The sequence below is a fragment of the Glycine soja genome, chromosome 2 (assembly GCF_004193775.1).
Source record: "Glycine soja cultivar W05 chromosome 2, ASM419377v2, whole genome shotgun sequence".
Classification (NCBI taxonomy): Eukaryota; Viridiplantae; Streptophyta; class Magnoliopsida; order Fabales; family Fabaceae; genus Glycine; species Glycine soja.
The window spans coordinates 50,428,327-50,454,351 of NC_041003.1; the positions used below are offsets into that span (position 1 = coordinate 50,428,327).

At 35.0% G+C, this 26,025-nt stretch overlaps 5 protein-coding genes across 8 annotated transcripts; 1 reads left to right on the forward strand and 4 right to left on the reverse strand.

The window, feature by feature from the left end:
* Window positions 1-1,352: 1,352 nt before the first annotated feature.
* Window positions 1,353-8,524, reverse strand: LOC114403835. Of its 3 annotated transcripts, XM_028367043.1 has the most exons (21): window positions 8,378-8,524; window positions 7,600-8,309; window positions 7,442-7,507; window positions 7,135-7,278; window positions 6,928-7,049; window positions 6,599-6,763; window positions 6,267-6,372; window positions 5,843-5,948; window positions 5,643-5,753; window positions 5,061-5,224; window positions 4,824-4,941; window positions 4,243-4,467; window positions 3,889-4,097; window positions 3,362-3,529; window positions 3,145-3,250; window positions 2,922-3,059; window positions 2,594-2,752; window positions 2,203-2,409; window positions 1,876-2,070; window positions 1,715-1,786; window positions 1,353-1,621 (listed from the first exon to the last, which is right to left on the reverse strand). In XM_028367043.1, exons 1-21 carry the CDS (start codon window positions 8,423-8,425, stop codon window positions 1,463-1,465), a joined length of 3,498 nt encoding a protein of 1,165 aa, XP_028222844.1. In that variant the 5' UTR covers window positions 8,426-8,524; the 3' UTR covers window positions 1,353-1,462. The 3 variants fall into 3 exon arrangements, with proteins under 3 accessions (XP_028222844.1, XP_028222837.1, XP_028222828.1); XM_028367036.1 differs by having other exon boundaries at window positions 7,135-7,275; window positions 7,600-8,498; XM_028367027.1 differs by having other exon boundaries at window positions 7,600-8,498.
* Window positions 8,525-9,379: 855 nt separating this feature from the next.
* Window positions 9,380-12,033, forward strand: LOC114403853 (phenylalanine ammonia-lyase class 3). 2 transcript variants are annotated; one of them, XM_028367052.1, is made up of 2 exons: window positions 9,380-9,839; window positions 10,087-12,033. In XM_028367052.1, the coding sequence occupies exons 1-2, from the start codon at window positions 9,472-9,474 to the stop codon at window positions 11,828-11,830; spliced, it is 2,112 nt and encodes a 703-aa protein (XP_028222853.1). In that variant the 5' UTR covers window positions 9,380-9,471; the 3' UTR covers window positions 11,831-12,033. The 2 variants fall into 2 exon arrangements, with proteins under 2 accessions (XP_028222853.1, XP_028222862.1); XM_028367061.1 differs by having other exon boundaries at window positions 9,518-9,834.
* Window positions 12,034-13,226: 1,193 nt separating this feature from the next.
* Window positions 13,227-16,176, reverse strand: LOC114403866 (transmembrane 9 superfamily member 12-like). The gene is made up of 2 exons (XM_028367073.1): window positions 16,016-16,176; window positions 13,227-15,660 (listed from the first exon to the last, which is right to left on the reverse strand). The coding sequence occupies exon 2, from the start codon at window positions 15,599-15,601 to the stop codon at window positions 13,616-13,618; it is 1,986 nt and encodes a 661-aa protein (XP_028222874.1). The 5' UTR covers window positions 15,602-15,660; window positions 16,016-16,176; the 3' UTR covers window positions 13,227-13,615.
* Window positions 16,177-17,825: 1,649 nt separating this feature from the next.
* Window positions 17,826-19,343, reverse strand: LOC114403873 (chlorophyll a-b binding protein 8, chloroplastic). Its single transcript, XM_028367085.1, has 3 exons — window positions 19,023-19,343; window positions 18,872-18,933; window positions 17,826-18,610 (listed from the first exon to the last, which is right to left on the reverse strand). The coding sequence occupies exons 1-3, from the start codon at window positions 19,173-19,175 to the stop codon at window positions 17,995-17,997; spliced, it is 831 nt and encodes a 276-aa protein (XP_028222886.1). The 5' UTR covers window positions 19,176-19,343; the 3' UTR covers window positions 17,826-17,994.
* A 1,556-nt stretch (window positions 19,344-20,899) lies between these two features.
* LOC114403881 (N-alpha-acetyltransferase 50-like) lies at window positions 20,900-23,530 on the reverse strand. The gene is made up of 4 exons (XM_028367096.1): window positions 23,420-23,530; window positions 23,157-23,311; window positions 21,545-21,670; window positions 20,900-21,277 (listed from the first exon to the last, which is right to left on the reverse strand). The coding sequence occupies exons 2-4, from the start codon at window positions 23,308-23,310 to the stop codon at window positions 21,060-21,062; spliced, it is 498 nt and encodes a 165-aa protein (XP_028222897.1). The 5' UTR covers window position 23,311; window positions 23,420-23,530; the 3' UTR covers window positions 20,900-21,059.
* Between the last annotated feature and the right edge of the window lie 2,495 nt (window positions 23,531-26,025).

Consider the following 26,025-nt stretch of genomic DNA (forward strand, 5'->3'; position numbering starts at 1 on the left):
AAATTCAAGCATAATATCCATAATTACATGAGAATAAAGAGACTTGAGTTGGAGATTTCATGAATGATAGTAGAGATTTTTTATTGTCACCGGTGGAAGATTTTTGGTGCACTAAAGATTTCAAAAGAACTGTAGTTCAAGAGAACTAAGGAAAGTTGAGATGCATAGTAGGAGTTTGAGATGCATAGTAGGAGTGTGAGATGTACGATGAAATGAGAGAAGAAAGTTTAAATGAATGTGAATAATATGAAAAGTAAAGGGAGTGAAACTACTAACAAACTAGACATGAGATTAATAGCCTTTTTTGTATGGTATATGAAATTGTTGTGCTTGGTTAATTTCCAGTGTGTAATATTAATATTGTCATGAGTAAATTTAATATCAATTATACTGATACTAATTCTTCTATCTAAAGTTAATAAAATATAAAAGTATATTTTTTTTACCGTTAAAAATATCTTTATATATATTATGATGTACTACCTCCAATTCTTTTTATAAGAAATATCTTACAGTGTTAAAAACTTTCATATTTACTTTTAACACCAACTTCTTCATTTTTACCTTCGAAGGGAGCAATAAAAACTTTTTAATACTAACTTATTTGTTTTTATCTTCTCAATGTCGTGATAAGGGGGAAAATGTCTTTAAAATAAACACAATTAATTGAATAAAACATTCATTTAATAAACACAATAAAAATTTATTAATATTGTTTTCCACCAATACCCATCTTCACGAGTCGGGTTTGGGGACATTTTAGATGTGATAGTTACTAGTCAAAATTGGACCCTGGTATGTTATCATAGCACTGGTTGTTTTGGTTGTCCTATCTATAGATTCATTTGTCATTTGCATCATGTTGTGTGCGCTTCTATTGATTCCGTTATGTTTATTATGCTCCTCTTCCTGGACTTGCTTTATTGTTGTATGTTGTGTTCATTTTGTGTTAGGAAAAAAAATATGAAAAAAAAATTATTCTTATAATTTTTTTGATATTAAAGCTCAATTAATCCAATTCGACTCAACTCATTTATGATTGAGTTGAATTGAGTCGGAAATGTAAAAATTACAGAAAGTCAATCCAATTCGATTTTTTAATTGGGATATTGATTGGGTTTAATCAAATCCAGTGAGCACTCCATATTCTTGATTGTGGTTTTTTGTTTTCATCCCTATTTACGTTTAGCTATCCAACATTACTCCCATCTTGAAATGGAAACCGACTCACCTATGTTATGTCCGGTTGAACTTCAACAACTTTTGAATAACTGAAGTGTCAGTTTGCCTATACTCCAGCTGTCTCAGAGTCACCGGTCAGGTCAAATTACATGACCAAATATATATCGTTATTTTCTCGCAAAAGATACATTAATTGAGAATAATGGCCCCCTAGCTATCACGTTATTCAACCTCTGAAGTCTGCAAAGAGATTTCAAATTTGGCAATATATAAAGCTAAATTATATATACAAGTAATTAGATGTATCGGTTGCATTTGCCGTGTCTTTACAAAGAATAGATCGAGCTTCAATCACTGAGCGAGGAGGCTCAATATCCTTCTCTTGCAACGAATTTCCTCGTAATCGTTGCATTTGGGAAGCAAAGGTATCATCCAATATCTACAAAGTGAAACAATCAACGTCAACGGTACAACATTACAATCAACATCATCAGAAAAAGGCTGCATACATGATCTAATAATATTGACTTACCCCGAGAGCATATGAAGAGCCGTTGTACCATATCCTGTTTTCTTTCCTCCCTTCGAGAAATTTCAAAATAATCTATCGCAAAATCAATGAAAATAAATTTAGATCCGAGAAAAATGTCAACCAACCAACAAAATATAGGAGTTTTTAGAATAGTTGGTTACCTGTCCCATCCTATCCCATAATCCGCGACATATTGCTATAAAAATCTGGCTGGTAAAGACCTCGTGCAGATTGGAGATGAAGTCAGTGAGTTGTGAATTCAGCAACTGCATTCTTTCACGCACTTCTGCTTCTCCGTCTGTTTCTGTTGTTTCCTCAAGGATCTTTTTCAGCCTTGTGTTCCGATTAGCTTGTATCTGAACAATTCAATGGTATCAAATGTAAATAAATATTTGAGGCTTCTAAACAAAAACTTTATGGTTACTATTGTTATCCATTTTATGATAACACGGAACTGACATATAAAACTGGAGTTTGAATGATCTTACACTGTTGACAAGATTCCCTATTATTGCTTGCAAATAAGTTTTGTATTTGGTTCTCAAGAGAACAGTAATTCCATTCATTTGCTCCCCAAACAGTGTCTTTTTATCTCCAATGACGGGTAGACAGGATGCCCATGAATTTAGGATGTCTTCCACTCTACAATGCAGGACATCAAGAATCCTCTTGATGGTGTTCAAGAATATTCCCAACTGTGGATAAAACAAAATGTTATAAGAAAATATCTCAATATATAAAAACACAATATAGATAGAAACCAAATTGCTGCATGTTTTCTATTGTGCCACAAAAGTTTGAGGGGGCTTAAAATTTTGAGTACTTAAATTGAGCTGGATTTTAGAATCTAGACCTAATGCAAACATACAGAGAACTTACTTGATTAGGAACCAAATGAACAGTAGCTGATTGTCTTCTTGCTATCTTTTGAACTTGCAAGTGAAGTCTCTTTTGAATGCTATCTTTCAAAGGAGTTAATATATCACTGTATTGTTTCTCAAGGGATTTCACAATTGCCCTTTCAATGTTTGCAACAGCCTTACAGAAAGAAAAGGGTAAGAAAAATGCAAACTCAAGGTACACCACATGTTTTATACAGTGGAGATGGAATTGTTTATATATATGAGAGGAGAGAGACACTATAGAAAAAGATATCCTGAATGCTGATGGTTTAGTTTAATAGAAATATCTCTAGTTTAGAACTTACATTTTCCAAATAAAGTGAGTATTGAGGCCATCTATTGATTACAACTTCGTAAAGGGTAAGGTTGTCTTTGATTTTCTCATACATTTCCTCGGCAAATGGGGAGGTGGAGTGGTTTGTGGTTACTCCAGCCCATGGCACCTGTATCATTATTGGGGAGGTCAAGTCATTTATAGACTGAAGTGCTTTATTACATTTATAGCAGCTTAAATAAAATAACTACTACCTTTTCTGCTTTACATAAATCAAGTAAACTAAGTTGCATATCCTGTATCCACACCATGATATAGTTGTGGAACAAATTTCTGGAGTCTACACCTCCCTGCACAAGACTGGAACATGAAGAGTATTGTGTGTCAGAAATGATATTTTAATGTTGGGGAATCTGAAGTTTTTTTGGTACTGCATTTTGCATTAGCATGGGAGAAGTTTCTTTCACAAACCTTATATTCCATGATTCCAAATCCCGTTCAAAATCTGCAGTTGCAACTAGAAGCTCATTTACATGTGCCTGTGGACTCGATGGTGGCAATGCAGAAAGGAAAGCTCTCAGTCTCTTACCCAACTCTGTGCTGTAAACTGCTGCTGTGATGTTTGTCAGGTCAATTGAACTGAAAATTGGAAAATAGAACTCAGAAAATCTATGATGAACCAAAATTAAAATGTATGGAGAAAAAATAACAAGGGAATTTGATTGCTATCATTGGATGTATGGGTACAGATTTTGATAATGAAAAACTCTGACTGAAACAGAAGAAAATAACATTCTGTTAAGCTAATTGAAAGTTGCAGAATGTTTAGATTTAATAAAGACCAATTGCATCTCCCATGCAGGGGAAGTAAAATAGATAAATGTAATCCTCTCATTATAATTTACGTGTGAGAAATGAATTGCAATTTGTATGCACTGTTAACTGTATTGTCAACTTGCTAAAGAGAGCTGTTATAGACTTATTATATAGCCAATTACCTTGGAAATATATGCTGACCATGGATCGTATGCTGGTTGTGGATCTTTATGTCTGCCTGAATTTCATTTCTTATTGAAACACAAAGATTCTTCATCTTCAGGTATGCTGTTGAGATGGTAATGGTATCCATTAGGTAACCTTCAGAGGTGCTTGACACAAATTCATCAGTCTCCATCATGTGTTTTCTGCACCTTTTTCTTGCTGCAGTCTGTTGACAGTAACCTTTTCATTTAGGCTCCAAAAAAGGAAAACCAAGCTTTACATGCAGCCATAAATCTACTTCAAACATCCATGCTTGAAACTATGTTGAACAAGAGCATCAGTTATCAGTAACAGTGCAAATTTGGAATTACCTGAAGATAGTTTCTTAGAATAGTTTGAGCATCTAGAGATAGTATGTCATGAAGACTTGTGTAGACTTGAACAGCAGGATCCAAAGCTGGTGCAGCAGAATCAAATCCTGAACCAAAATGATCTGTTAAACCTGTTGGCGAGTTTTCATCTAGCGATTTGTAATTCTCGAAAACTGTCGCTAGAAGACTTTCAATTTGAGTTTCACAGTCTGAAAGTATACTTCTCTGTGAGAACAAACAAACAAACAGAGAAAACTGTTACACCACCATCCATTTCCATAATCATGAATTACAAAGTTTGGTTAGATAGAGACAGCACTAGATATGAATAAATACCAGATTTCTCAAGGTACTTAAGACAACAGAAATACAAGCGATTCAGGGAACTTTTACTCTAGTTTTCTATTCATATCATTTTTCTTTTTGTTCAAGTGTTAAGATATGTATGATGGTATTAAGTCTGAGCTCTAAACTAATGCCGTTGAATTATGGGAAGCTGGAACAACATAAGATTAAGCAAACCAAAGTACATGATATGGTAAGTTACTGCAATGGGAAAGAGAGCAATATATATGACTTACCTCCTGCCTGGTCAGACTCCTCTCACTTCTGGCCTTTATGAGGGGTTCAAGCAACTCTCTCACAAGCCCTAGGCAGTCCTTGGTTGGAGTTGCCACATTCATCACATGTAATAGATATCTACAAGAAGACCACCACAGGTAAGTGGAGAAAAATTAAAATCATGTAGCATAAAGAATATCAGAAAACTGTTTCTTTTTTCCATATTTTTAGGGGCACCCAAATGACATTCAAAATACCTCAGCCTGGCATATGAATTAGAAACTCCATAGTAGTCTGCAAATGCATCTAACAACCATTTCCAAGGCCCATTTAAACGCAAGTTTCGGGAGTGGAAATTTTGTGCGCGCATGGCACCCTCCAATAATAAATCATAAGCTTGAGTTTCCACAACAGCCGCACTCTGCAGAAATGTACAAACCAGGCAAATGAAAACCTGAATCTATGCTCAGAACAGCATAGCCAGAAATGACCATGCTGGTGTTTAATGGCCAAAAGTTTTGAACCAAGATAAAACAATATTAAAATCACGATGAGCCTTTTCTATAAATAAATAAAAAATCCTTTGTCCAACCAAATTACAATAGTTTTCTCTTTTAATACCAACAAATGATAATTTGATTAAACACAGTGATAGGTATGATCCTTTCCATGGTTAATCTCAGAAAGAATCTAGTTCTTGAGAACAATTTTTCTGATATATTCCATCTAAGATGTTTCATAAACTGTTACTTCTTTGCCTTAATCCTGATATGTCAACTTGGAATATTTCTATTTGATAAAACAAGATTTATTGAACTAAATTTTGGTAGAGACAAAACCTTTATGTGATTGTTCTCGTCGCTTGTCATTGTACTGCCAATAGAGAGCTGGATCTTGCCAACACATTCACGTTCATCATGATATACTGGCCACCACCGAATTCTGTCACTCTGCACATTCAAGATAATTCATTATGTAAATGTGGAAGGTGCAAGGGAGAGAATAATATCTGTGGGCAATGAAAGGGTAGAGCTCATACAGGATTATCACTGAGGGATGACATTGGAATCCTGGCTTCACCATGGACTACCTTTTTCGAATCTTGGACTTCTACAATTAAAGCATCCCCTTGGCTCAATGGGAAACTGAAAGTAGGTGAGAGTTCAGGATCTTTATGATTATTATGTGTATTTCAACAATTGAAGAAATCAAGACAACATGTGATTGCCTTAAAGAATGTACAAAGTAAATTGCCATCTTATACACTAGGCTGTGTACTGGAAGAAACTTAGAACATAAAGCATAGTGTGTGATATCAACTGTTACGATTGTCTACTACTATATTGTGCCATAATGCATTTGGAAAACCTTCACCGACCATCATGTTTCGCTATTTTCTAACAGCCGGTCAATTATAAATACTTTTCCCAATTAAAACATAAAAGTAAAAAACTGAAACTTACAAATCATGGTAATCTCCACTTCCAGGGCGCAAAAGAATTGCAGAACATGGCTCTGATTCATTTTCTTCCGTTGTACTCTTAAGTTGGATCAAACAATGTAGCGGTTCTACAAGAATAAAACAGATACCTTTAATTCCATTCTGCAATAAAAACATTGGTGTTTATGAAGAAAAAAAATCTATATTAAAAAATCCCATTTCTTTAGGTGGAGTATGACTCCTAAATCCTGATAATATGTAACTGTTTCAGTCTAATACAAGTCTCATATCAAGATCAAAAAGATTTCTAAACTATAAAATGAAAGAGTTGCTGAAACCTTCAGATAAACGAACCTTCGGCTGCCAATGAGAAGGAGGCTGCCTTCATAGAATTTATGCCATTTTTCACAAGTGATGAAACATGCCGGACATACTCCACCCCAGCTTTCATGTAGATTGATCCTCGCTGTGACTTTGTAATCTTAAGTTTTTGTCTTGGTATAATTCGTAGTTTCTTCACTGCAATTTTCATATAGGATGTCAGATTATTCTACTCTCAAGTTGTTTGAAGGAGATCCAATGTTATAAACATAATTACATTCGGAAGTTCTAAAATATGTCTATGTACAATTATAATCATATTACATTTGAATGATGAAAACCTGTTGAGATTGTAAGATTACCTTCCACTCTTATTTTCCCTACAACCTTCTTAGTCTTCAGGGGAAGTGTTTGTTCTGAATTCCTGTTATTTCTGCCTTCAGTTGGCTTTACACCTCGAGGTTGCAACAGGAACTCATGCAATCTATGGAAATAGAGAAATAAGAGAAATGAGGAGAACAAGAAATGAAACCAAAAGAAATGTGTTAGCAAAACAAAATGGAACCCACCCAAAAGCACTTCGGAGAGCTAGGCACTCATCTTTTAAAAACTCTGGGGCCTCAGTGCAGCCTTTTGCCCATGCTTGTAGGCATAAACGTATGCAGGCATCATAAGTGATAAGGGTTTGCCAGGCGAATTGACTATTGCAACTGCTGAAATAACATAACATTCCACAAAAGGAAGTGAGCATATAAATGTAAATTTCAAGATAACTATATTAATGAAATTTTACTATAATTAGCAAAGTATTAATGTTGATCCAATCTAAACTAAATATTTCTTTAAGAGAAAGTAAAAGTTGAAGATTGACAGTACCTGGTGTTGTAATATTGTAAATGAGGGGTGTGTCTTTCTATGTCATCTGTAAAAGTCTTGTCCAGTCTGCAGAGTTGAATATTAAAAGGACACTGTAGCTGGTTAGGAAGGAGAATTCCAAACAGAAATTCCCTAGAGAATGCAATACACAGTAGTACCTTTCAGCAAGCTCAGTGACAGTGGGTTCAGCAACAGTCTTGGCCTTAGGCTTTTGTTCAATTGAAGTCTCACTTTTTGTGCCATCATTAAAATCCAGAGATTCCCTTGAAGGCCAAGATCCAGGGTCAGTTGGTTCGTTCCTTATGGAGCATTCTGAATCCCTCTCCAGTGGAAATTCAGAATCAATGATGGGAGGGGCACTTGGAGTACCCAATCCAAGAGTGTCATTGCGAAGGTGAAATTGCTTTTGAAGCTGAACACCGGCAGTGCCAGCTGGAGTGAGGTTCCTTTGAAGACATTTATTGAAACCCATTTCTCCATCTGTGAATCTTCTGACAGTGTTGGGAACCTGAATGGTTAGGCTTTGATCGGCCAAGCCTGTCTTGAGAATTTCTCTGCGCCCTTTACACGGAAACAATTGTTCCTCGTCATAGTTGTGTGGTGTTGGAGAGTCCGAGAAGTCAAGGTTGTTGGGAGCAGAGAGTTCCTCATCGGAGAAATTGGCATCATCCATGCTTTCGTAACTGTCATCGGGACCGGCGCCATAGCCGCCGGTGGCAAAGGCGAGGTTGCGCGGTTGTAATAAAGCTGGGTGGAACTTGAAGGGAGGCAGAAGGGGAGAATTAAGAGTGTTAGCAGTGCTGAAAAGAGGAGACGGTGGGAATGGATCGGTGAGTTTGTCGGCAACATCAAGTGGTGGTTTTGATCCCTGTAATGTAGGTAGAAATTGGAAAGTGAAGCTAATAAAGAAAGAAAAGGAAGGGAATCTGACGAGACCTGCTTGATCCATTGGATTGCGCTCTCGTCCAGACCTTGGGTGAACATCTTGGCAAACAACTAATGCAGTGCCCCCGCGCCTCGGTTACTACTACTACTACCTTGCCAACGGCTACTTTTCCTTTTTCAAACCTTCTTGCGTCACAAATAATTCTTTCTTCGTCTTTTTATATCACACACTAATATAATACAATACTTTATACATCTGGAATGTATCAGATATGATTTTAAGAAATTCATAATTATAATTTTCACATCCCATGTCAAATATACATTTATGTTTACTAATCTTACAATATATATATATATATATATAAGACGATAACTATGACCATCATCATGACATTGAGATAAAACTAATTATAATAGTAATAATGTATAAGTTATATTAGTTTAAACAATTTAATCATCCACATTACCTATAATTTAATTCAACTTGATCACGGGCGTAGATTCGATAATACAGTACTATTTTTATTTTTTTGAGATATTTGCGTACTATTCTTGGATAACCATACTCACTGTACTTTATCCTCAACAAGACAATTTACATTCTAAAGCTTTTGAATCATACAATCGTGATGTTGTTAACATTGTAGCATTTCATAATATGCATTTCTTAAAAAAGATATTATGATTGCAATGTTATACAACTTTTTTTATTTTTTTATAGTATTACTACTCATGATTAATTAATCATTATACTATCTTTGAATGGTTTAAGAATAATGTGTCTTAGATCATTCAAAAATTTGAGTTGATGCTAAAACGTTTAAATACATATTTGTATATTTATAAAATTTTATCAACAACAAATTTAAGTAACATGTTTTTATGCAGAGAAGAGTAGTAAAATGTAACTTTAGCCGGCAAGTTATGGTTATGCCAAAAATGACTCGGTCAATGGTAACACTTATGCATGAAAGGTCAAGAAATACCTAACCACCTACACTTATGCATGAAAGGTCAAGAAATACCTAACCACCTACCCCGACACATATCAGTACCCACCAACCAAGCACTACCATCTCCTCTCTTTAAAGCTTCAAAGCCTCTCTCAAAACCTTACAACTTTTGATCTCTTGTTTGTGAACATGGCGACCATTATTCTAGAAAATGACCCTCTTAACTGGAGCCATGCAGCAGATTCACTCAAGGGTAGCCACTTTGAAGAAGTAAAACGCATGGTGGCAGAATACCGGAAGCCACTTATCTCTCTGGGTGGCGGGGAGACACTAACTATATCACAGGTGGCTGCTGTTGCTGTTGCCAATGCCAACCATAACTTGCAGGCTAAGGTTGATCTCTCAGAGTCTGCAAGGGCAGGCGTTGACGCCAGCTGCGACTGGATCACCCAAAACATTAACAAAGGCACTCCCATTTATGGTGTTACCACCGGCTTTGGTGCTGCCTCCCACAGGCAAACTCAACAAGGCCTTGCTCTTCAGAAGGAAATGGTTAGGTCAGCTTCAACTCTCTATACTATATACTATTATGCAACTTCATGGTCAAAGCTCTAATTGTTCCTTGAGTTTAAAGATTTTCACCAACTAATCAAAAGCCATTTCAAATAAAACTTTTTAGTCTACAAACGTTTGATATATGTGACAACAACCTATACACACACATACACGCACGCACATATATATTAGTAGATGACAGTATAAAGACCATTGCATTCTAATTAAATTCTTCTTTTCCTTCCCAAGGTTTTTAAACTGCGCAATATTTGGCTACCAGACAGAGTTATCTCACACACTGCCTAAATCAGCAACAAGAGCAGCAATGCTTGTGAGGGTTAATACCCTTCTTCAAGGCTACTCAGGAATCAGATTTGAAATCCTAGAAGCTATCACGAAACTACTGAACCACAATGTCACCCCCATCTTGCCATTACGTGGTACAGTTACTGCGTCTGGTGATCTAATTCCTCTGTCCTACATTGTTGCATTGCTAACTGGTAGGCGAAATAGTAAAGCTGTTGGACCCTCTGGAGAGTCACTTAATGCTAAGGAAGCTTTCCATTTAGCAGGTCTACATTCTGGGTTCTTTGAGTTGAAGCCCAAGGAAGGTCTTGCCCTCGTAAATGGCACGGCCGTTGGGTCTGGCGTAGCTTCTACTGTGCTTTTTGAGGCAAACATATTAGCTTTATTGTCCGAAGTTCTATCAGCAGTTTTTGCAGAAGTCATGCAAGGGAAGCCAGAATTTACACATCATCTAATACATAAGCTGAAGTATCATCCTGGTCAAATTGAAGCTGCAGCTATTATGGAACACATTCTAGATGGAAGCTCTTATGTCAAAGATGCTAAACTGCAACAGCCAGATCCATTGCAGAAGCCAAGAAAAGATCGTTATGCTCTTGTAACTTCTCCTCAGTGGCTTGGTCCACAGATTGAAATCATCCGGTATTCGACCAAATCAATTGAAAGGGAAATAAACTCAGTAAATGACAATCCCTTGATTGATGTCACAAGGAATAAGGCACTGAATGGTGGTAATTTCCAAGGAACCCCAATTGGAGTTTCAATGGATAATGCACGTTTAGCTGTTGCTTCAATTGGCAAACTCATCTTTGCCCAATTTACTGAGCTAGTCAATGATTTGTATAACAATGGGTTGCCATCAAATCTTTCTGCTGGTAGAAACCCAAGTCTGGATTACGGTTTCAAGGCATCTGAAGTTGCCATGGCTGCTTATTGTTCTGAACTTCAATATCTAGCAAATCCAGTAACGAGCCATGTGCAAAGTGCTGAGCAGCACAACCAAGATGTGAACTCTTTGGGCTTAATTTCTGCTTTGAAAACTGTCGAAGCCGTTGAGATATTAAAGCTCATGTCTTCGACTTATCTGGTTGCACTCTGCCAAGCTATTGACTTGAGGCATTTGGAGGAAAATTTCAAGAGTACGGTCAAGAATACTGTAAGCAGAGTTGCACAGAAAACATTAATTACAGAAGGCAAAGAAGAAATTAACCCATTTCGACTTTGTGAGAAAGATTTGCTTAAAGTGGTCGATAGAGAGTACGTATTTTCCTACATTGATGATCCCTCCAATGTTACGTACCCCTTGATGCCAAAACTAAAGCAAGTACTTTATGAGAAAGCACACATCAGTGCCATTAATGACAAGAATGTGAGCTTGTTGATTTTTGAGAAGATAGGAGCTTTTGAGGATGAATTGAAGTCTCTCTTGCCAAAGGAAGTTGAAAATGCAAGGGTAGCTTATGAGAATGGCAATCCAGCAATTCCAAACAGAATAAAGGAGTGTAGGTCATATCCACTGTACAAGTTTGTGAGGGAGGAGTTAGAGATAGGGTTGCTCACCGGAGAAAAGAATCTCTCACCCGATGAGGAATTTGAAAAAGTATATACAGCCATGTGTCAAGCAAAGATTGTTGACCCAATTCTGGAATGTCTTGGAGATTGGAAAGGGTCTCCCATCCCAATATAATTAATGTGTAGGAGTAATCTGCCGATGTTTGACAATAACTAGCAGGCAACTTCTTTTTTCATGATGTTTGTTTTAGGATTTGATTTGAATAACTAAATAGTTAAGAGAAACTAGTGTGGATTTCCAGTGTACGCCTTATCTATACAACTAAATCAATAAAAAAAAAACGAATACGTCATTCCTTTAGTTATAAAGTAATTGTGTCTCACAAATTTATGTAACTATTAAATATAAAATAATTACCAATCAATTTACTCTACACAGCCTGTGCAGACAAGATCCACGCAAAAGTTTCTCTTGTAGCTTGCCAAACTGGATAAACAATAAATTGAAGAGCCTGGCCAAGGGAATAGTAGCCAGAAGAAACAAACCTAACAAAGGTTTGTAATTCTTTCACTGCTAGCGTATCCAGGAGTTTGTCATTAGAATAGAACCATATGAAACCAACGCAGAAGGATATACGAAACGAAACACCTGTAATTTATAAATGTTTTTCTTTTTCATTTTGGATACATGATAACCAAACAACAAACCCAACTCATAACAAAGGTGATACGCTGATACTAGTATCAGCAGCAGGAGAGGGTGGCTTCCCTTTGCGATGAGATTGACGGAATCAAGAGAGTTAGATGCACAGACAAATGAGCCAATCACACAAACTATCTACTTAAAACAAATTTAGAATCTATTTGGCTTCACATCATAGGGATACTACGTGCATTTAATCTGTTGCCGCAACTTGTAGCTTCCACGTCGATTGCTAATCAGACGTGAAAACAAACATGTGCATAGATCCTTGCATGTTCTCTCTCATGATTTAAAAGATAAAGACACAAACATTATAACAAGACTCACTTGCATACGATCCATTAAACTTGTTTTGTCTTTATCAAAATATAAAAAGGAACATCGCAGCATCCTATTCCGTCTAAGAGTGACTTGTGGACAGGTCTATTTTCACAGGCCGTTTCCAGTACATTTATTTAATATTTTGCAGATCCACAACAAAATATGTACTCAGTATGAAACAATACGCAGTAAAAAAAAAGTACTACTTCTGCTCCTTATTCTAAGGTCCCTACTAACTAATCATCAGAATTAAAGAATTCTGTTAATTTAATTGAGAGCATTAATCCTAAATTAATAGATTATGTTTCTCTTACTGTTAAGCCATTCCAGAACTGACTTATTGTAAAAAAATAATTACCGTAAGAGACATTTTAGATTAACCCTTATAAAAAGAACCAAGAAACTTTTGATTCAGACCTTTTAATAAGGACTGGAAGTAGTAATATAATGCCAAGCCGGATATGTGGAAAACTAAGAAAAATCATGTAAACGAAGAAGTCACTTTCCAATCCTTGAAAGCAAAATATTCGAACTCCCAAAAGCACAGTGGATACCGTCAAGAAATCTAGAAGTATCCCTTTAATTTTTCTTGATATTTGAAAGAATAAGGAATAAGACAGTCTGTGCAATTACAACTTCCTCAAGCAACTTGAACAAACTAAATCACATGAAACAAAATGATACCAAACACTAGTTGAATGAGTAAACCACTTACGGGAGAGACAGATAGAAAGGGGAACAAACTGTAGTTCGCATAGCAACATAAAATTGAGTGGCAACTATTTACTGCAATCAGCAAGGCATCTATTTCCCCACTCAACATGCTGCAAAGCAATAGAGCTACAAAAAAGAATTAAGCAAAAGTTATACTATTTAAGAAAAATTCATCTTCCAGCATGCCTTTTGCTTAGTTGGTGAGAGATAGCAAAGCAAACTTCAATCTATCTTTACTGATGAGAACAAGTAGTGCACAAAGTAAAATGACATAAGGAAGCCAATGGTTCCAGTTGACAACATGATTGCAATTGCCATGAGCAGGGAATAGCCGAGATAAAGTATAGCTGAGACAGGTCCACTCAAACTCTGCAGGTCGAAAACCAAGTAGTTAATGGAGTACAAGAAGACATAAAGAGCAACAGAGCCTGAAGCAAAGAATGACTTCCACCACCACTGCCAATCTTCCACACAAAGATGCATATATGTGAGGACCACTGACACTTCAGCACAAACAATAACCAGCAATAGAAGAACAACCAACAGGAAACCAAATACATAATAGAACCTCCCAAGCCAGATACTGGAAAGGATAAAGAAAAGCTCAATGAAAAGGGTTCCAAACGGAAGAGTTCCTGCCCCAAGAACAAGAAGCCATGATGGATATTTACGTGCAGGAATCTCCCTTGGAATCTGGTTAGTTCGCACGGGATATTCAATTTGCTGAGCTTTTGTCCCCATAAATCCTCCAATGAGGGTAAGTGGAACTGAGATGCAGAACCAGAGGAAGAGCAACTCAAAATACAGGGAAATGGGAATAGCACCAGTACTTTTGCTGCCCCAGAGAAGAAAATTCAGTCCTGTCAGAATAATAAAAGCAATTCCAGGAAAAAAACAAGCAGATAACCAGGAAATGGATCTCCACCCTTCTGAGGTTCCCTTAATGGTCCTCCATAGACGTACACTGACATATCCAGCAGCAATTCCCAGGAAAAGATATAAAATTATCATCCCAGTAAGCAGCATACCTCTGGAAGCTGGTGACATGAAACCCAGGGCTGCAAAAACAATAGTCACAGCAGCCATTCCAAGAATCTGAACCCCATCCCCAACCATCACACAGAGAAGCCTTGAACCATCAGGCTCTCTAAATACATCACCCACAACAAGCTTCCATCCAGAAAGCTCCTCATTCATCTGTGCTTGTGCCTCTTTGTCCAACTCCTCATACCGTGTCAAGTCCCTTCTCACAGTTCTCAAGAAAATGACAAAGACAATACCAGCTAAGAAAAAGATCACCATCAGTGAATTTAGGATGGAGAACCAATGCACCCGGGAACCCTCCATCTTTAAATAAGCATCCCAACGCGATGGCCATCTTATATCACTTTTCACGAACTCAACTTCATATGTAAATGATATTCTCTCTTGCTCTTTAATCGGTTGGTACTTGTCTAGCTCAGATGGGCAGTTTGTTGAAGAGATATTGTCATACATGTGGAGTTTTGTCATGACTTCAGGATCACGCTTAACACTGCAAGGGATAACCTGAAAGCCAACAATTTCATATCCAGATACCTTCTTCTTTTCAGCTTCAGAGATAACACCCATACCTTCCTCCCCAGTCCCAATGATTTCAACACCATTTCCTTCATATTCATGAACCAAGACTTTGAATTTGAGATGGTTAATGATGTAATCAGCACTGCCATCAGGGGGTGTGTACCCAACAGGGAACCCCGTCCACTGGATCTTAATCCCATTTTGATTGGCAAACCTCATAACAGGCAAATTGTCAAGGATCATATTTACTTGATACAGATCACGAGTTCTTTGTTTCAGTAGCTTTACCTCATTCTCTTTCAAGGCGGTCGTAGTACAGAGGTAGATTGACTGATTAACGTTCATGCGGAAAAGGTAGGGAGAGCTATCAATCTGATCTCCCCTGAGGAGCTCTCCAAGATTCTCAGCACTTTTCTTTATGTCACCAAGGGGCTTGCAGTAAGGGAGACTGTAGTAGCTGTAGGGAAGCTCAGTCTCAATAGAAGTCAATGAATTAACCTTGGCATATATATTATCTCCATTTGAGTAAGTGTGCATGTAGCTTCCCGGAAGATAAAATGCATTGCTAATTTGTACAAACGCATTGACAATGACGAAAAGGCAAATCCAGTAGATCACGGGTTTTCTCCTAGTTGGCACCTCCATTTTACACCAAAAAATGTCGAAAAATTAACCTAACTCGGACGATGCATTCAACACGAAATCTACAATGGAATAAGCATTTTAACATGAGAGGCCAGAGATTTTGAGGGGGAAAAAACAGCAAAATGCAAGCACATAATAATAATAATAATAATAATAATAATAATAATAATAATATCAACATATTGAAATCAGATCCAATAGTTTTGAAGAAGAAGAGAAGAAAAAGGCAATGCATGTCGGCTTAAAAACCGAGAATCAGATCACAAGAGTAAAGTATAACAGCAAACAGGTTCATTGAGAAAGCTAACAAGTAATAAAAGAAGAAGCAAAAAGGCGAGGAATGTAAAATTAATGGATGCAGGAGCAAAAGCATATTGCAAAGTGAAAAGGAAGAGATCTGGTTAGAGAGGTTACCATGAATTTTGGCGATACAGATCTCACTGCTCAACACAACGTAGCAGATGCAGATGCAGATGAAATAAAATAACAACACAAGAGAAAAAAGATTCGCACTCGTTCGCCAAAATGAAAATGATACTTTACTACTTGCTCTTGCTGAACGCTTGGCCCACTCAAGCCCACCTTCGCTTCATATTCTGTTTTTAGTTAATTGTTTGACCCTTTCGTGGATCGCCTGGCCTGCTTTATAGTTTTTGTTCTCAGGTGAATCTAGATTTTTGCTTCCTGCACCTCACATAATCATATTCCAGACTAACTATTCGCTGATTATGTGGAAGTAACACTGTATTATTTTTACTCTTTTAATAATATCAAGGCAAAATTGTAAATTTGATCTCCCAGTTTTTTTTCAATTTTGGATTTGGTCCCCTAGTAATTTAATTCACGAATTTAATCCTCCTATTTTGTAAAATCATGCAACATTGGTCTCCCAGGCTACAATGGGACGTTGATCATTAACAAGTGACATTGACTGCCACGTGTCACATTCTTATTGGATGACGACTGCCACATGTCACGCTCTAATTGGATGTCAACTCCCTGAAAGATGAAATGCATTGTTGCTTTCATTGACCAATCAGAACATGACACGTGACAGTCATGATCCAATAAGAACATGACACGTGACAGTCAATATCATTTGCTAACGGTCAACGTCCAATCATGACCTGGGGAACCAACATTGCATGATTTTAGAAAATAGGAGGATAAAATTTATGAATTAATTTAATGGGGGATCAAATCCGAAATTGAAGACAAAATGAGGAACTAAAAATACAATTTTGCCTAATTTCAAATCAAAAGGTTATATTTTTTTAATAATTATACATTTAAAAATGTTTTATCAACACTATGTAATAACATTCATGATATCAAAATAATTTTCAATTAAGTGTTTGTAAAAGTAAATTAACCTAAATTAAGTACATTTAACTATGATTATGTAAAATTCTCATGAAAAGTAGATAGATATATCATGTTCATATATGATATAGGTAATACTAATTAATTTTTTTAAGTCATTCTTAAATAAAATTCAATACTAACAAAACTTTTGAATCATAATTTAAGATGATTTTCAACTGATTGATAGTGTAAAAAAATTACAATAAACCTCAATAAAATTTTACCAAATATCAACTTTAATTTCATTTTTTCTTAAATCACACCACTTGGTCGGTCCTTGTTGTTCCAGCAGTTTTTGTCTTTGTATGCATATAATCTTTCCGCACAAATTCTGACCACGCAAAATACACATAAAAAATCTTTGTGCGCATATAATATATTTTTATCAAATTTGAATGAAATTTAAATTAAACCTCGTGATTTGATTCGAGGGACAAAAAAACTTAATTTCTCTTAACAAACTAAGTTACATGTTTAAATCTTATGCATAGTGTTTAAAAAAAAAAATCTTATGCATTGAATATAAAAAAGCACTCCAAGAGCGTTTAGCCTTTTTTTTACTCTTGGTCAATGAGTTTAGTTTTCTAAAATAAAATATTTAATTCAGACTCAAAATAGAAAAGAATTAAAATGATTTTCAAATACCTAATTGTGGACCAAAATTAAAATCTTGTGACTTGATTGCTGTTTGATATTTGAGGTTGCTGTGAAACAAATGTTTGGGAGTTAAGCTATTGCCTTAAAAGATACACATTTGTGTATAGGATTCATTCCAGTTTAACAAGATTGTCGTGAGACTCGAGCAATTTGGAATGAAGGAAGAAGGCTCAAATAAATAAAAGCTTAGGGACGGTTAATCTAACGAGCAAAGAGATAACACAAGAAAGATGTCGAATGTTTCTAGTTGTTTTACATGTCATTTCTTACAGCGCCACACCAAGGAACAAAATGTCCACATGATATAGAAAGGTAGAAAGGTAGTTGAGTTTTGGCAACGTAAAGAATATGTAAAATAACATATAATACATTCAGTGGAACTTGAGACTGGTCAAGATGTTGTTGTGCACGGGGTCAGCCAAATGATCTAGGAGGTTTTGGTATGGGCCAACACCTGTGACAAGAGCTTGAACAAAGTAACCCAAGATTGCCAACATAGCCAACCTTCCATTCTTCACTTCCTTGAGCTTCAAATCCTTCAAGGACTTCTCATCCTTACCAAAGCCTAGTGGGTTGAAGAAAGGTCCTCCTGGATAAGCTGGCTCACCAGAACCTCCAAGACCCTTCTCTAGTCCTAGGAAGTATTGTTTGCCCATAGAGCCTGGTTTGGCCCAGTCTTGGAATCTTCTGTGCTCTGCAAATCCCATCAGTGCCATCTCAAACACGAACAGTGTGTAGGAGTCTGCCCAGTAGTTGTAGGTTCCTGCAGGTGGGAACACACCCGTTCTGAACCATGGGAGTGCTGTCTCCTGAGGGATCAGACCAGCCTTGCCTAGAATTTCAGGTGCTATTGCACCAACTGCACCCAACATTGCATAACGACCATTGATTATCTCACCATATGCTAGCCATTTCGGCTCAATGAACCCTCCTGTTCCTTCAGGGTCTGAAAGTCCCAGAGGGTCAAATCCATAGTCACCCGGAAGGCTGCAATGCAAATGATGCTAAATCAACTCAATTCCACCACCACCATGCCATTTCATTTATTTATTACACTTATAAATAGCATAGATACATAAGTGTTAACGGAATAAACAAAATAACTAGATTAAATGAATTAACTTATGCATAGACTAATTTTAACTCATGAAATAAACTTCATTTTATCTTCTTAATTATTCTGTAAGAGCTTATGAGAAGTTTATATATCGTTATATTAAGTTATTAATGAACAAGGATGAAATTTACCTGCCATCCAAGTAAGAAAGACTTTGCTTTGATGCAAACCACAAAGGTCTGTCTGATCCTTGCTGAACACCAAAAGAAAGAGAGTTTTTTTTTTAAGTACAAGTGTAGATAAAAATATAAAAACACATTGAGTGAGAGAGGAATTACAGACCTTGACAGGGGGGGTAGCAGCTGCCTTAACAAGAAAGGAGGCTTTTCTGGAGAAGCCAAATGGAGATTGGAGTGATCTTGGTCCAAGACTTTGTCTTGCAGCCTCCGCTGAGAAGGTAAGAGAAGATGATGATACAAGAGCTTGTGCAGCCATGCTCTTAATTTACAACTCCTCTGATGCAGCAAAAGAGGGGGTATTCTTCTAAAATGTGAAGTTGTACTCAATGGTTAGGAATAGCCAAAGGGTGGAAGATATGGGGCACGCTGAGCCACTACCTTGGCCCGCATGTAAAAGCAGTATCGAACTCCTGGTGGATATTGAATGACGCAGTGTAGTGAGGATGAGATTATGATCTAGTTCTCCAACCAATTGTGTACACGTAGTATGATGAATCCGATAAGGGATGGGATATTGTGTGGATAATGTCTTCCATCGTCTTTACTCTCAACTCTCTATCCACGTGGAATTTTTGCAGGATAATTTCACCATACCAAACAATTGAGATAAATTAAATACCTAGGATCCGTGTCTAACATTAAAATGCCAAAATAGTTACTTATGTTTCTTCTTTGCCGCGATGCAAATTATTGTAAGATATTATATTCATATAGCAAACTATATAATAGTTTATACAGTGCACTTTTTTTTCCTATCTCTTTGCATCTCGTCATTCATCTTACATTTTTTTTCTTTTATTCATCTCTGCCTTATTCATATGAATTGTAGCATATATGTTTGTTGTATTAGAGATGTTTAAAATTAAATCAAACTGATTTAAACTAGTAAACTGATCTATTAAAAAAAAAACTGAAGACTGGTCAAACCAAAAATTAACTTTTTTTTATGTCAAAAAATTAAACAAATATAACTTATTAATTATTTTGTAATTTGAACGTCAAATAGAGGGGTTAAAAAAAGAAGTAAAACTAATAAGTACTAAAAAAGTATTATTTCATGCATGTTTTTATCTTCATGATTTTGATTTCCTTTATTCTAATTATTCACATTTGGATCTCATAATTTCAATTAAACTTGTTAATGTTACGTTTCTCACTCAAAATTATCTCCACTAACTTAGAAAAATATAATGCAAAGTGATGAGGTTAATCTGTATAAATTAATAAAGAGAAAGTATAGACTATAATAAAAAAAAGTATGGACTGTTTAGAAAGAAGAAGAAAAACTCTAAAATTAGCACTTGGAAACCATTTTGTTTATTTCATTTTAAAAAAAATATTATACTTTTATTTAATCTAAAAAAATAAAGGACATGTCACACATTACACTAATTTTATCTATTGAATATTTTTTATAAAAATACTAAATATAAATAATTATAACTAGACAAAAAGTACGGTTAAAGTACAAAATTAAAACTAATGTTATGTTTGGTTTGCTAATATTTTTAACTTTGGGTATAATTGCTCACAAAGTTTTAAATTTTAATATAACCCAAAGTCAAAAACATTTAGTCTTGACCATACAATGTAGATAAGCATGTGACATGATTAATAAATAATATTATCTCTTAAACATGTGATTATGAATTTAATTTTTAACTCATACAAATGAAAAAATATATATTGAGAGAGGTCAATTTCTTAAATGAATCTTAATGTCTCAAGATATTAGCTATTGACTTTTGGCCAAGGATACTTGATTAAAAAAGGCTTAATTAATGTTTTAGTATTTGATTTTGAAGTGAGTGTTTTTTTTAGTACCTAAAATTTAAAGCTATTTTTTTTTATCTTAGATTTTGACAAATTGCTTCTTTTAGTCTTTGACATAATAAATTAATAATTTGTGATAGTTTTTAGTTATCATAATAAATTAATAATTTGTGATAGTTTTTAATAAATTGCTTCTAAGATGGTACCTTAGCAAGAGAATCTCCAAGTGCTTCCTTTTTTTTTTTTAGCTAACTTTGCTGTTTAAAATCTAGCATTGGACATAAAAAACCTTAGTGTAATACATCCATGGCAAAACCCATAAAACAATGCAACAATCTCTGATTACTTCCCCTCAAAATCTGAAATGTTATTTCTTCGTTGTGCTTAGAACAGTATACCTCGTGAGAACATAGCAGTCAGGCGGTGTAATGTTTGTATAATAGTTCTGGATTGTTTCTGTAATTTCAAATCCAAATTTCTTATAGAAGTTTATGGCATCCTCATTGTTTGTCTGCACATGCAAGTAAACCTCAGAAATGTTTTGCTTGGAGCAAAGATCAAGAACATGATTCAAAAGCCTTGTTCCTGCATAAATCCCAAGATTCACATCACAAAACTTGCATAGTTTATAAAACAATGTACATAACAAGCTTAAAAGGAAGGGATAAATTTTGAAACAATGATTGTTGCCAGATGTAAATTAACATGTTCCCAATATGAAGCTTGCACCTCATGACAAACCATTAATCTGTATTTGTGGTACTGGGACAGGTATCCACACCAAGAAGTCATTAACAGAATGATCAATTAAACTTTCAATCACCAGGGAAAGATATTCCGTTTCTTGCTTACCAATACCAAGTCCACGGTAAGGTGCTAAAACACCTAATGTCATGATGTAAACCCGAACTTGCCCCCCACCTTCTTTCTTCTCCAGCCGGCACGCAATCGCTCCAACACAAATATCACTATAGTAAGCTGAAAGACAAAGGCAAAGTAATCAATGGTGTTAGACACATTCTATAGGTCCCTTGTATACCCATCCCTTCTTTGTGTATCATTCATATTATCAACCAAACTGAAAGGGCAGAGATACCAAACAGCTGGTTTGATTAAAGAAATGCTTGCATGTTAACTCTTAAGTCCAAATGCTTTCAAAAGCACATGATTAAGTATTGAAGACACCTTGTGTTGTATTCCAATAAAGATAACTCTGTACATTTTTTTAGGCATGGATAAATTTACCAAAAGCAAAGAGGGAGTACGAATTCTCCTTAAATAAAGCAGAAAAAAGAAGGGGGGAAATCAATTCAAAAGAGCTCTCCAACCATCAGCATATCCAATGTTGTCAAAATCAAGATCCTAGCTAAGACCGGGAAGGGAGTAGAAGATTATATAACCCAGATCGTAACATGAATCATAAGATCCTACTAAAAATGCAAAATTATACTAACACATGTGTACACAAAAAATAACGCTTAAATCACAATATTTAACTAAACTAAAATTGAAAATTCACAATCATAAGTTTACATACAAAAAAAGTCAGATAAGTAATCCTCAATGGCAATCTAAAACATAAAGCAAGGGCAGAAAAAAAGAAGCTTGAAGGCAGTGAGGCACGAAGCTTGAACCTTGAAGGCAGAAACAAAGATGTTGGTGCTGGAAGTAGAATGCAGATGATGGTCAATGGAAGGCATAACACAAAACCAATAGAGACTAGAGAATGTGATTAGGCTTAATTGAGTGAGAGCGCGCAAGGGAATCAGAAGGCAATCCTTTGATCTTACTCACAATTTTGACAACAATGAGTATGAAAAAAATTAATGTACCCGGTGCCAAAGGCTCCTTGCAGTGCGAAGGTATGAGGAGGGTCATTGTATGCAGCCTTACCCTTGCAGAGGAATATATATTAATAATGGATTATAAGACCTAATATCCTACAGTGGAATCAGAATCTTGAGCTTTAATATGTGAAGGAAGCTAAATTGCTAAAGACAACCTGTGCAGGAACTGAAGTGCAGTAAGCTTAAGAAAATCTCAAAGGGAATATACAAGCCAAGATACAGACATTGACACACTCGTGCTTCTGCTTCAGCATCAAATAAAAGGAAAAAACTATCAAATATATGTTTTGGCAACCAACTTGTTGTCCATCAGATCATTCCCTAATCATGGGAAGCTTTGTGGAGGCAAACAAGTAACTAATTGGAACAAAAAAGAGTTCATTTTTTATTTATTTATTTGAAATGGATCACAAGTGATTTGTTTTGAATTTGACTCCCCAACAAAACCCTGACAGCATAAACCCAGTAGAGTAGCTGGTTCAGAAATACATAAGCAAGGAGAAAGAAGTACGTAACAGGTAGGAAGAATAAAGATTGTGAAGTAATGGTGAATGAAAGAGCCGAAGCAATGAATTAATGTGAAAAAACGGAAGTGAGAAAGAAGCAGAGAGTAGAACCTAGTTTGGTGAATTCACCGGAAGCGAGTGCATCGGTATAGTATTTGTCATTGTAACGAACAGGGAAAAGAGCGAGATTGAGCTTTTTGAGCTGCATAAGGTTCTTGTCCCTCACTCCATCAAGTGAGATGGAGACTTCACGCCCAGCTCCCATTCTACAAAAAAAAAAAAAAAAGTTAGCAAAAGCAGAGAAGGTGGCATGGCAGGGAATGGTTATGGAATTGGAATCCTCGCCCAAACTCTAATTGAGGAACTGCACATACCTAGAAAACAGAGAGAGATGCCTCAGCCTCCCAAATGTTTGAATCTGCGAGTGGACGAGAGAGAAAACCTAGACCCGGGATGTTTTCGACTTTTCAACTTCATTTTTCTTTTCCGGCCTTTTTTTGAGTACTGTTTTAACATTAAAAATCCTTATATTAGCAAAAATTAATAATTAAAAATCTTTTTGCATAATAACTATATATAAGCTTCTCATGTCAGAGGACTTACGTTTACCTACCCCTAATGAATAAGTACATTACAAAAGTGAAATAAAGAGGACAAAGAAAAATTGGGTGAAAAACATGTGTTATTAGATGAATAGGATTAAAAAAAAAAGTCAAAACAAATTCTCTACTTATTTGTAGGAGTCTTTATGAGTCTAGTTATCTTCTGTCTAGTTAAATCTATATCTCAATTCAATCAAATATTTTATGAATTGAGTTGAATTTGTATAATTTTTTTAAAAAAACCAATTCAAACAAATCCAATCACAAATAAAATCATTTGGGTTGGGTTAACGAGCTTTGCAAATTTAAAATGATTTCAAATTTCAAACTAATTTATAAAAAAAAAGTAAAATAATAGCAAACACTGATACATATTACATAGGTCTATATCCAATTATATTACACCTCAAACCTTAAAAATTCAACCAACAAGACAAACCTATCGTCTACACCTAGAATATTTGATTAATTTGCAACATCACGGTTCCAGGTGAACTTTCATGTTATCCTTAAAAAAAAAACTTCTTACACAAAACATATTTAAAGAATTTCATAGAGTCCCTATCACTAATAATAATATTTTTAAAATTTAATATATATATATATATATATATATATATATATATATAATGATAATAGTAATTTTAATATTAATTAATAAGTGAACATTTAAAAATTAAAATTTATAAACCAACTCATACATAAATAATTTTGATTAAGTTTGACCTAAATACACAAGAAAATCCAACTCAAATATTTTGAGTTGATTTTGGTCAAATAAGGTTCACCAATGACTTATGAATATTTCTTCTTATTTAAATAATTGATAAGAATATTGGAAATGAATAAATAAAATGTATAAAAAAATAATTATTTTAAAAAATTCTTTTTAGCTTATTTTAACATAAATTTATTTATTATTTTTAAATTAAAAGGTTAAAATAATTTTTATTTTATTCCAATTTAGGGATTTTGTTTAGTACAAGAAAAAAGAAACACCTCTCATTATTTCTCCTCTCGAACAATATAAATTTGATATTTCTATTTTGATATCTTTTTTATATTAAGAATTGATAATGGCTTTTTTCTTGGTAAAAGATTAAAGAAAAAAAATCAATTTCTTTTGTTCTAAAATGTCACCACACCTTGATGATTTTGGTCCTTTTTGAGAGTACTTTTAATATATTTTTTTTTTGTAGTTTTAGGTGGGTTTTCTTGAGTTCAATTTATGTAGCTTGGTTCATTTAAATGGGAGGCATTGAAATGTTAAGCACAGAATTTGTTTCTCTTTATGTTTCTATGAAAGGTTTTTGCAAATGCTTAAGGATTCTGCAATCAAGGTCACTTAAAATCTCTCTAACAATATATCATGCTTCTTATGTAGATTAAAAAACAAGCCTGTGACAAGTTTGAACCTACTTTTTACCCCCGATTCAAGAAATGGTGTGATGATTACTTTTATATCAAGGTATAATTCTTAATCCTTTTTCCACACAATAAAGCTTTAATACTGTATTTTTCAGCAGTCTTAGGACCTATTTGATAAAACTAAAGGTTAACAGTGATGAGTGACTATTAAGCATTCCGCGTCCAGTTCATGTACCTTTAATAGAAGTTTACTCATTAATTCTTTGGCTTTATGTTATATTTAATTTTGATGAATTTAATATATGATGAATTGAAGGCTGTCAGAATTAATAAACAAGAAACAAATGGTTGTAAATGGGTAACAGCAATGACTGTCGGTAATAATGAAATGATGGGAATGGGATGCAGGGGAAGCAAGAAAAGAGGTGAAGGGGTTTGCCAATAGTGGGTGATACTATGCATGAAGCATATGCAGCTGATACTATGATTTAGTATTTTTGGAGACTTGGGGTAGGTGTGTGAAAAGGACAATAAGTGATAAAATGTCAAAAACTTACATCATAAACAACATGCTTGCATTCAAGTGCCTCCTTTGCATCATCAACACTAACGATAGCAACCTTGCACTCCTCGTTTCTCTGAAGATCCAATTCCATCCATTTACGATGGCATTGGCGATGGGCCCGTCTAATTTTTTTCATCAAACTCAAATATAAACAAAATTAATTGATTTTTAGTCAATTAAAAAACTAATGTTGTTTGATACACGGTCTATATAATTATTATTTTTTTATTATCTTTTTTCGTTGTCTAAAGTTACCTAATTGTATTTGATATCAATGTGACATTACATTTATTCAAATGAGTTTAGTTGACACTTGATGGTGAAGAAATCAAAAGTATAAAAAAATTGTAATTAGAATGAAAATGAGACATTTTAAATTATAAAAAATAATAAAAATTGTTGTATTATTATAAACAGAAAAAAGACAATTAAAATTGTTTACTAT

Coding starts and splice junctions, on each gene's coding strand:
- LOC114403873 (XM_028367085.1), bottom strand. CDS start 19,175: ATGGCTGCACAAGCTCTTGTATCATCATCTTCTCTTACCTTCTCAGCG. Junction 18,934..19,022: donor CTGCTACCCCCCCTGTCAAG/GTCTGTAATTCC, acceptor TTTGGTGTTCAG/CAAGGATCAGACAGACCTTT. Junction 18,611..18,871: donor CTTTCTTACTTGGATGGCAG/GTAAATTTCATC, acceptor TTTGCATTGCAG/CCTTCCGGGTGACTATGGAT.
- LOC114403881 (XM_028367096.1), bottom strand. CDS start 23,310: ATGGGAGCTGGGCGTGAAGTCTCCATCTCACTTGATGGAGTGAGGGAC. Junction 21,671..23,156: donor CGGTGAATTCACCAAACTAG/GTTCTACTCTCT, acceptor TTTGTCTTTCAG/CTTACTATAGTGATATTTGT. Junction 21,278..21,544: donor TTACCGTGGACTTGGTATTG/GTAAGCAAGAAA, acceptor GGATTTATGCAG/GAACAAGGCTTTTGAATCAT.
- LOC114403866 (XM_028367073.1), bottom strand. CDS start 15,601: ATGGAGGTGCCAACTAGGAGAAAACCCGTGATCTACTGGATTTGCCTT.
- LOC114403835 (XM_028367027.1), bottom strand. CDS start 8,390: ATGGATCAAGCAGGTCTCGTCAGATTCCCTTCCTTTTCTTTCTTTATT. Junction 6,373..6,598: donor CTTCTCATTGGCAGCCGAAG/GTTCGTTTATCT, acceptor TTATTCTTGTAG/AACCGCTACATTGTTTGATC. Junction 1,787..1,875: donor TATGGGATAGGATGGGACAG/GTAACCAACTAT, acceptor ATTTTGCGATAG/ATTATTTTGAAATTTCTCGA.
- LOC114403853 (XM_028367052.1), top strand. CDS start 9,472: ATGGCGACCATTATTCTAGAAAATGACCCTCTTAACTGGAGCCATGCA. Junction 9,840..10,086: donor CTTCAGAAGGAAATGGTTAG/GTCAGCTTCAAC, acceptor TTCCTTCCCAAG/GTTTTTAAACTGCGCAATAT.